This window comes from Bemisia tabaci, chromosome 2 (genome assembly GCF_918797505.1).
Source record: "Bemisia tabaci chromosome 2, PGI_BMITA_v3".
NCBI classification, from domain to species: domain Eukaryota; kingdom Metazoa; phylum Arthropoda; class Insecta; order Hemiptera; family Aleyrodidae; genus Bemisia; species Bemisia tabaci.
In genome coordinates, this window is record NC_092794.1 from 35,697,505 (window position 1) to 35,708,238 (window position 10,734).

General features: G+C 39.5%; 1 protein-coding gene across 2 annotated transcripts in view; it reads right to left on the minus strand.

Annotated features, from left to right (window-relative positions):
- LOC109040889 (BOS complex subunit NOMO1) overlaps positions 1 to 10,731 on the minus strand; it is a 213,725-nt gene extending 202,994 nt beyond the window's left edge. The window contains exons 1-2 of one of the 2 annotated variants that reach the window (XM_072297223.1): positions 10,469 to 10,609; positions 9,305 to 9,437 (exon numbers count right to left, since the gene is read on the minus strand). In XM_072297223.1, coding sequence (XP_072153324.1) covers positions 9,305 to 9,351 — 47 coding nt within the window. In that variant the 5' untranslated portion in view covers positions 9,352 to 9,437; positions 10,469 to 10,609. Of the gene's footprint in view, positions 1 to 9,304; positions 9,438 to 10,468 lie in introns of both variants that reach the window. The other variant, XM_072297222.1, reaches the window with a different exon arrangement.
- Between the last annotated feature and the right edge of the window lie 3 nt (positions 10,732 to 10,734).

Genomic DNA, 10,734 nt, shown 5'->3' on the forward strand with positions numbered 1-10,734 from the left:
TGAAATTTTGCGAAAGAACAAATTTATTTCACACGAATGGCGAAAAAACCGTGGAAAATCGCGATTTTACGAGTTTTAACAGCTTTCCACGGCTCCAGCACTCCCCTTACTGGACGTATGAAAAGAACGTTCAGATCATTTTTATAGGAAATGTTATCAGCTTTATTTTTGTAACTAATTATCTTCTCGATATATTGCACTGGATAAGAGATATCTCGGGAAAACCGCGGAAAAACGTGATTTTTCGCGGTTTTTCCGATTTTCCGGAGTTAGCACAGGGAAACTTTGTTGGGAAACCAAAAATTCGGATTCAGCGTAAAAAATTACATAGGAATCAATCATAACCTGATTTCACCTAAAGTTTGCGAGGTAAACCCCTATTCTATCCTCTATTGCCTGGGCATTGTTCATTTGTTTAGTCGAGAAACATTCTCTTAATCGGAAAACAAGAAACTTAGGACAGAAACCGCAAAAAGCGCCGATTTTGGTGTCTTTTTTTCAGTTTGCTGCTTGTCGCGCGTTTAATTTTGCCGTGAGCAGAAAAAATTTGACTCAGCTTGTAGAAAGTTAAACAAGATTTAACAGTGGAAATAACCAATTTTGTCGTCTGATCAACTCCTGGCGAGTCACTGGCAATAATCCGCAAAAAAGGCCGATTTTAAGCCATTTTTGCCAAATTTGGCAACTTCTTGGCAACAATTTTTTTTTTGAAATGGTCAAATTCGGATTCAGCGCCAAAAATTACATAGGAAACCATGGAACTAATGGTACCCGGTGTTTTTGGAGGGTAAAATTTCTATCTGCCCGGACTCAAAAAGCGTCGTCGCTCCATAAAGCTGTTTACAAAAATGATGATATCTCGTGAACCAACAGTTTCCCTGCAAGATATAATATATCGATGGATGCGGAATCGAACGAACTATCCAGGGTTGCCACAAAAATTTGGAAATGATTTTCCCTGACTTTTCCAGGTTTTCCCTGACGAAAAATAGAGAAATTCCCTGACCTTTGAGAACGCGCGCCATGTTCGCACAGCCAAATATACACCTTGCTAGCTACCATCGCACAAATATAGCGGCTCATTTGAAACGCGCTTAAGCTAAGGAGTCAGAAATTAATTGTAGAACATTTGGGAATACAAAAAGGGTTGTTAACATTTTCTTCCAATTTTGATGCTTTTGACTTTCTTGAGCAACCCAATTATTGTTTTAGAAATGAAAACTTTTGAACGATTGTTCTTTTGAAGAAAAAAAAAGGGTCTTCCCTGGTGTTCGTTTCGCTAGTTATTTCTCCCTTCCCAGGATTTTTCAAACACCTATTTTTAAAGTGAGCTTCAAACAGTTTATTTTTTCAAGAACTTTGATGCTTTGCGTTTGCAATAATCTTAGACACTCGAATTACTTTAAAGAAGAAAATTAAACGGTTAGTGGTTAGTCATCGGTAGTAGTTGAAATTTCAAAAATACACATAGGCGTAGCTAAGTCATTTTGCTGGGGGGGGCCCGGCCCCCCACCACCGGGGGTCTGAGGGGTATGGAATACCCTCCAGGTCAGTGGGGGGTCCGGGGGGCCTCCGCCGGAAAACTTTTGAAATTTTAACTCTATTTGAGCGCATCTCGAGGCACTTGTGGCGCGAATCTTCCTTCAATTTCTGCCTGAAAATTACCCAGTTTTATGCAATTTCAGGTGAAAATACGTTGAAATTGTTGCATTCAACAGGTTATTCTATTTATAGGCATCATCTCATGGGCCACAGCGACAGAAACTTATCGTAGAAGAAGGTGTTTTTGCACCATCCAGAATTTCTGGGGGGGCCAGATGATACTATTTTCAATTCTGGGGGGCCAGGCCCCCCCTGGCCTCCCCTTCCTACGCCTCTGAAAATCCACACAAAAACTGGGCATTCCAATTTGCGTTGCTTGTTGCGTTGGCGACCAAATACGGCTGCATAATTTAACTCTTGAATGCATCGCGAGATATGCCACTTCATCGCAATTTATATTGCGTTCAAAGCCGAAAAAAGAAAGATTGTAAGCCACTCGTGAAAATTGTCAATTTTTCCCTGACTTTTAGCTGTTTTTGGTCCAATTCCCTGACTTTTCCAGGTTTTCCAGAGCACTTTTTTCCCCCTGACTTTTCCAGGTTTTCCCTGAATTCCCTGACCGTGGCAACCCTGACTATCGATTAGACAACTGTTCATTCAATTTTTGAAGATAGCTTTTTTGGGTATTTGCGGATTTGTAAAATTTGTCGAATTTAAAAATCGAAAAATTGGCAATAATGCATGTTAAAATTAATGCGACATTAAAAACATGGTCATTTCGTAAAAGTGCGCAATTTTTAGAGAATTTTCGTTAAAACCGCAACTTCATAGCTCAATTTTAATGCCACTTACGGAATTTGCCTGTTTTCAACTTGGCAACGCTGTAGCGCGCAGAAAAAATTTCGGGTGAACTTGCCAACGCCGGAAAAAGGCGTGTCTTGTGATAGGGAACAACATATCCAACTCCGGGCAAAATCCAAGAGGGGGGCAAAATCGCCGATTATGTACAACCCTCTTTGGATCAATATTACAACCATTTTAAATGGTGCCACAGGTCAGTTTGGTGATGAAGTTCTGTTATTTTGGATTAGACTCCAATTTCGTACAAAAAACTCGATTTTACGCTGAAATCGTGTGTTCACAAGAAAAGTGCCAAAGAACTCAAGTTGTAGAGGATGAAATTTTACTCTAGGAAGACGTCTTTGTAAACAAAAAATATAAAAATTGAACTAGATAAACTCACCTCGGTATTTATTTTTTTGGTCCTCAGAACTTCTGAGGTCTTAGTAAGTAACGGTATATGGGTCATTCCACGTCAACTGTGCCAGGCTCGGAACCCGACCCCCCCCTCCCGATTTGGCTGAAAACGTATTAATTAACGGCTATGTATTAATCCACCAAACCTTTAAAACATGTGTCTAAACCAATTTTTATGTAGATTCTAAATCTGCCGTCGAAATTGAGCTAAAAATTATTTAAATGACTGTAATTTTGGGTTATATAAAATTTACTATCTTTTCGCCATTAAATGTTCAAATTGAATTATCTAAACAAGTCTCTCCGATTTATGATTTTTTTTTTTTTTTTGAACTTCAACCCTAGGATATATACTTTTGGTTGATTTACTTTTTTCACTGACTATCGGACGGTTAGGGGCCTAAAAAAATTCAAATAGGCCAAAAAATAAGGTCAAAGGCCAAGAAAGCCTACTCTAAAGTACCCGGAGAAGTAGAAGAAAAATGGCATTACATGTACCCGGGGAGAAGTCAGAAAGCGACGAGCCCACAGTTTACGCACGAAATATGGCCGGAGAAAAATAGTCAGGGTAGAGGACGAAAGTAAAGGGGGAAAACGCATGATCACAATGCCAAGGTGAAAGAAAGGAGTGACCGGCTGTCGCGATCCAGCGTGAGCGGACTGGCAGTTAGAGGAAAGAATCCGGGGGTAAAGTCCAGTGCCTCTGCGGGCAAAAGCGCAGCCGATCCAGATCAATTCGATTGGAAGCCCCATGAACGTCTTTCGAGGACGGCAATCGAGATCGGGTTTTAATTCCCTCCTATCTTATGAGGGGATGGCAATCCAGCCAGAAATTATATCCCATCTCGGGAACTAACCAGTTGGCCCGCGCTATTGCCTCTCGTTCTTCAAACGAGTACAATAATCGCCCCATTCGCCTCTGAGTTTGGGATTCGGGATTCGGGATCCGAAATTCTTTTACCTGCTCAGGCCTCTTGATCGAGTATAGCGATCGAAAAGCGACGCTTGATCGTTCGCGAAATCGGAGGGCAATCAAATTAATTTCAATTCCCTCTCGACCCCTGATAAAAACTTCCCTAGAAACTTATTAATCGCATCAGATGATTTAATTATTTCCGAAGTATCAAAGCATGTCACGAAAGTGAAGTTATGTTTACAATCTTATCTGGGATACATATAAGTCTTTATTTCATGGTAAAACTCTCTTAGAATGTAGTTCTAGTTCCTTTATTCCCAGAAACTATCTGCCGTGCATGACGTAGCTTTCTGCATCTAATTCATTGGATATTGGATCCTTTGATTCAACTTTTTTGCATGAAATGCGTCTCGCTCAGCTGCGCTAGCTGACTAGCTGAGGCATCTCATTTGAACATTTTTACTTGTTTAAATCTGCCTGCTGATAAGTAAATTAGTTGAAAATACCATCAATTTTATATTAGATGAGTAAGATTCTTCACCAAGCACCAGCTATGAGCCGTTGGAGGTCCTTAATCACCTGCCCGGTTGAGGAGTTACCCCCTCCGATTAATCCAGTGCCTGTTTGGATGAATGTATGGTATTTTGATAATTTCTTATAACTAATGATGCAAAGAGTGTATACAAAAACTATTCAGTTATGATATCCGGGGCAAAAATTTCAGTCAGTAGTTTCCATCATATTTGTAAAACTTCCTATGAGAGGGAGCTGTTGCAGTAAGCGGAATGCAGATCAGGAATACCTCACTCATACATCCTATTCACTGAAATAATGGGACAAAAGGTCATCATTCAGCATCAAGTAATGGATACAAACTTGGTTTTACACAATATATCCAATACATGCGTTCATATATTTGAGCAAAAACGGATAAATAGCATTGACTTGACCAGCGAAAACCCCTAGAGAGAGATATAACCTTACTTTCGGGACTTCCATAGCTGTATTAAACTTTAATACAAAGACATAAAGAAGGAGTGCCCGTATCTAAAAGCACGAGGAAAAAGTGAAGCCTGGTTTGGCGCAGGGTGCTTGTGTGAGTGTGTAAATGAGCGCGGGAATCCATGGCGGCAAACGGAAATTTGATTTGAACTTGTCCTCTTGATTTTTCCACATTTCTTCTTCGAAACGTATTTTAAATGCCTAAAACGAATATTTAAAGAAAGTTAGGACTGCGCCCTATTATAATACACCTAATTTTGCTCGGTAACAGGCAGTAATCTCAGATAAAGTTAGTTTTTCTTCTGCTCATGGTGGTTCTGCAGGTTTAAACAGGCCGTTACAGTTCTAGATGCCCGTTACTCCCAAATGAAATTAATCGGTCGACGACGGACCGAAGCTAACCCAAAGTTATACAAATATGAGTGGGTAAGTGAATTTGGGCAAAAATCAACCTAGAATACTTTGTTTCCGCAATTTTATTTAGTTCCCGCCCTACATTTGAATTTCAAACTTGTCCCGATTTCGCCGCCAATCCTCTAGCCAATAGTAGAGGTGGTTGAAAAGAAGCTTCATTTTTTGCTTTTAGCCCTCCGTCTTTATGTCTTTGCTTTCATATGATGCGATTTTAAAACATTCGTTTATGCAGTTGCAAAGTGGAAGATGTGAAGAGCTGTCTAAAACGACTTTAGATTCCTTAAACTGCGAAAAATCTATGTAACTGAAAAAAAACTATTTATATCTACCATTTTCACAAACAAAAAACTTAAAAAAATCTCTTTAAAATTTTGTAAAGTCTCATTACCGTTAAGCAACGTCGCTAAATACTTAGCTCAAAAAGAAAGAGTGTAACTTTAAAAAATTCAGACTAAACTGGCTATTGGGAAAGAAGTCCTCCCTCTCCTTAGACGGTAAGATTCTAATTTACAAACAAATCATAAACAACTCAGAAAGTTAAGTCACAGGTCGAAGTGTCGTCAAAAGGTTATTTCAGTTAAAAATATGTTTGATGTCAGCGAGATTGTGAAAATGCCGGAAGCATCTGGTCTCCCTGAAAAGTTAGATCGAAATTTCAGAGCTGCAGGTTTTCAAGCTATTTATGAAAACCGGTTTAATAACAAATCATTGTTCACTAGACTGAAGAGTAAAGACCCTGTTGAAAAAGTATCAAACATAATTTACCAACTGCAGTGCAAGGATTGTGAGGGCTCTTATGTGGGTCAAAGTAAAAGGTATCTCAAAGAACAGATTAAATCACATATGTATGATAAGAATGTACACTGGCACGCTTGACTGTTTTCCTATATAATTTTATAATTTCAGCAATAGTTGTATTTTTCATTTTTGCAACCATGTATTTGCTTGTTCGTCTTGTCTCGGTCCTTTTTATTGAAGTGGTCTTTGTAATAGTTTTGATTGTTTTGTTAATTATCCACCGATGAAGACATATGTGCAATGTCGGAACGTCTGGTGCGTAATTTTGGAATTTTCCATCTTGTTAACAATAAAATCTTGGAATTTTTTAAAAAAATTCCCTGGTTTTATTGCCGTAGTACAATTCTATTTGCTTATTTGCTTTGGATGATTGTTATGCATTTATGAAAAAATGCCAATACTCACTCTAATATATATTCCGGAGACAGTTCGGTCTGGCGGCCTTTAAGCAACCGATTTTGGCCACCAGACCTACTGATCCTTACTCAGGAGGATTTTCCGCGTAAAATGAGCCCAATAACAAGTGTGTTTGTTGTATTATACAAAATAAACTACTTATAAACCATGCATTGTACTTCATAGTACATTGATTAAATGGCAGTAATAGCAGCCTGCCAGGCCACAGCTACCCCCCCCCCCCCCCACCAAGCACCAAAAAATACAGCAACAGAAGTAATAGCATCAAATTAAGAGCAAAATAATTTATTTATAGTACATTAATAAATGATTGTAATAGCTGCCAGCCAGGCTGCCCCCTCCCCCTACCAAGTCCAAAACAGAAAAAAACAGCAACAGAAGTGATAGCAGCCCGCCCCACCCCGGCCGAAAACAAAAAACAAAACAAAAAAAAAGGGGAAATAAGGTGAGTAAATAAGACGGTAATCAAATATAGTAGGAGCATTTTTATCAAAGTTCGGTACCAGACATTTCAGCGGTTGCAAATCAAAACTGTGTGACTTTAATTACTGAATTCCTGAACAAAAGAGAGAGAAAAAATAGTAAAAAGTAAGTTGACCAGGCAACAAAGCCGAGTAAAGTGACGTCATACAATCTAAGTGTCGTCGGAAGGGCTGCGTAACCAAGACGACCATAGCTCGGTTAGCTGAGAAAAATAATAATGACAAATGCAAAGACCGCATAAGTGCCAGATGTCTCTTACGGGAGGGACGTTTATTAAAGGAATACTGAGGGGATTTTTGAGATGGAGTCTTATGACCCACGCAGTGACGATCCCTGACCTTCGCAATATATTCCAGTAAAATTTCGAAGTAATACACAGATTGGCCGAGGAGGAGATTTCGGACATACATACCCCGTCCGTTTTTTATATATGTATATCTTACGGGTAATCTAGTCAAACCGGGTAATGTCGGCAATAATTGACATAACCCAGGCCGTTTTGGTTAAGTTAGGTTAGATTAGGTTATAATACCCGCCATTCCACCCCTCAGTCGTCAGGGAGGGCCGCAGACGGGACCGGCTGGACCTGACCTAACCTAACCGAACCTAACCTAACCAAAACGGCCTGGGTAATGTCAATTATTGCCGCCATTACCCGGTTTGACTAGATTACCCGTAACACACACACACACACCCTCACACACACACACACACACACATATATATATATATATATATATATATATATATATATATATATATATATATATATATATATATATATATATATATATATACATACATAAAAATAATTTCCGGAGAAAGTTTGGTCTGGCGACCTTTAAGCAACCGAGTTTGGCCGCCAGACCGACTGATCCTTAGGACTCAGGAAGGTTTTCCGCATAAAATGATCCCAATATCAAGTGTGTTTGTTGCCGGTTGATATTTGAGCAATTTTCTTCCAGATTTGAATCGGTCTGGTGGCCCTTAAGCAACCGATTTCAGCTGCCAGACCGACTGATCCTTCCTTAGGAAGGTTTTCCGCATTAAATAAGCCCAATATCAAGTGTACATGTTTCTGGATAAAATCCGAGCAATTTTTGGGCTTTTTAGGGCCCTAAAACTTTCTTGGTGCAACCGGTTTGCCCTGCCTGACCTCCCGTTTCTTTTTCCCGACCAAAATCCGCTTCGAATGAGGTGGGTGGCAAATTAATATTCCCCTTAAATGAATCGTCATGAGCTTTCTGTCTACATACAAGGTTACGTGTTACAACGCTTTTCGACGATTTCTTGCTCTGCTTTTCAATTTTAATAATTAAATGGCCGAAAATGTGCTGTCTGTTACGACGAAAAAACTATTTCAGTTATCGTGAAACCACCCGTGAAGGCAAAACAAACTTCCACCTGGTCAAATAGGGGTATCATCCCTGAAACAACATCTGTCTAATGCCCCGGTAAATTCCACGAAATTAATCCCCATTAATAAATTAATAACTTTTGGTGAGGCATCTAGACCCGTGACTTTAGACGCGAGCTTCCCGCTAGTAAATAATAAAATGGATAGCTGTTTGTGTGAAACAAAACTTTGTAAATCTTTAAAATTTGACATAGGTTGTAGAAAAGGTAGGTACATGGCAAAATCTGGCTTGCTTGGGCTAAAAGTAGTTACCTGGGTAATAATTTATTAAATCAAAAAGATGTCTTAGTACATATGATTTGCTTGCTTCCATGTGCTTCAAAGCAAAGAAAAGTCAAACTGCTCCCAATGATAGAAATCAAAATAGACATCCAGAGTGCACAAGCTCTTATTAAAAAAAAAAAAAAAAAAATCTGTTGTTCTCTTTGGACTACACAGTCTCCAAATACTACCCTGCCCCAAGGCGGATCAAGAATGGTGATCGCATTTCATTTCGTACCCTCTGGACAACACATGGTATCAGATACATGGGCCGGCCGGGTGCCCGGGGGGGGGGGGGGGGGGGAGGCTGGCTCAACATCCAGTATGGGCATGGCGAAACTCATATCCTCCTGACGTCACAACGCTTCAAGATGGCAGCCAAAATCAAAATGCGACCACCATTCTTTAACTGCCTTGGCCCTACCCTGTCACCATGAAGATTGTCAAAAGCAGCCACAAATCCTATTCTGCCTCTCTCTGCAATTTCTCCTCTCGCGGAACCAAAAGTTTCTCCTCTCACTAAGGCATAAAATAAGTAGACTAAGTTAACAGAAGCGAAAGCTCCACATGAACCAATGTTATCAATTCTCTTCCCTGAGTCCGTCAATCTTTGAACGTATTGAAGCCTGCTTCGAGGTTAAACTACAAATATAAAATTGGATAAAAGTCACAAATTTCAAGCATTTTCACACTAAATTTCTGGCGTAACGGCAAGTAAGTGTAAACAAACTCTTTAAAGTCCTGGAAACGTATGTAGGTATCCATTACCATTAGACCTCCGCAGGACGGCAACTTACCGCAGACATAAAAAGTACTTATTGGGGCAGTTTCCCATCATTGACATGAAAATGGCGGTGGCTTGCGCTTTTGTTGACGTTAGTGTTTATGTCGTTTTTCTACTTTATTTATATAGGCATCCACAGGTGATTACTAAACAGTAGAGAAAAACATTTACAGTAGTCCACTTGCCTAGGGCTTAGCTTGCACAGCAAGTGTAAGCATATTATCCAGATAAAAGATTTGAACCAGATTATACAAATGGAATAGGTACTGAAAAAAAGATAGGAAACAATTTTTCCAAGAATAAGAAACACAGCAAGAAGATGCTGGTTTTTTTAAATTTGAATATGTGCATCCTTCAGTTGGCAAAAACAGTTCATTGGGTTCATTATCGGTTATTCGAGGACTTAGAACCATAAATTTTTCACCTTTCACAGTACAGTAAATTTCTGGCCAGCAAAATTTATGTTAATACCTACATACATAGAATTGAACCTGATCCGACTTGGTGATAGAACGTATCTTCGATTCAGATGATTTCGGCTGAGTGATTGAAAAAAACTTCTTTGGCCTTGTCTCCACGGGACGTTTTCATGGGATTTGTCCCAAGTTCAAATCGCAGGAATGAAACTTCTGGGATTTTTCCCAGTTACCGTCTCCACGGGACGGGGCTCATACAGTCCTGCGACTAGTTTGCGCGGGAAGATAAAGTAGTTAAAGTCGAGTATTTAACCGGGATTATAGTAATAAATGCACTCAATGGACAATCAGACACATTATTTTAACTAAACAAACATTAACAATGTGGTAATGAATAAAATATCGCACAGTTCGCTTTCACTTCTTCTTCTTCTCTCAGTAGGTCCTAGGGGTACAAGTACCATACTTGGTACTGGGAAAAATATTGATTAACTCAATATTTTTCCCAACTTCGTAAGTGGGATTTTTCCCTGGGACGAATCTCGTGAAAAGGCTCGTGGAGACAAGGCCTTAGAATTCATCTATCTCAAACGTGAGTGCTCCATGTTCGAGCATTAGAAAAACTTTCAAAATTACTCCAAAGGCGACTCTGATTCAAATTGCTAATTGCTTCTGCTCCATTACAGAGTAGGTATGACTGAAACAAGCCTGCTAAAAGTGGAGAGTATAAATACTATTTCCACGTAATGCTGAGTACTTACAGCTGGATTTCAACATTGGATAGATCAACGCCGGCATTGCTTTTGACGAACCCGTTGCAACTGATGAACTCTTGACAAAGTCCGTGGCTTGCTTGGAGAAGGAAATAAACTAAATGGACTAGGTTGACAGTATTAAAAAATGAGTGCATGATTCATACAAACTAAAGAAAATTTCATCGCCCGAACATGTGCGTACAGATTAAAATAAATGTGTAGCTGATGACATGACCTGACCATAGAATAAACACAGAATATATGGGCATAGA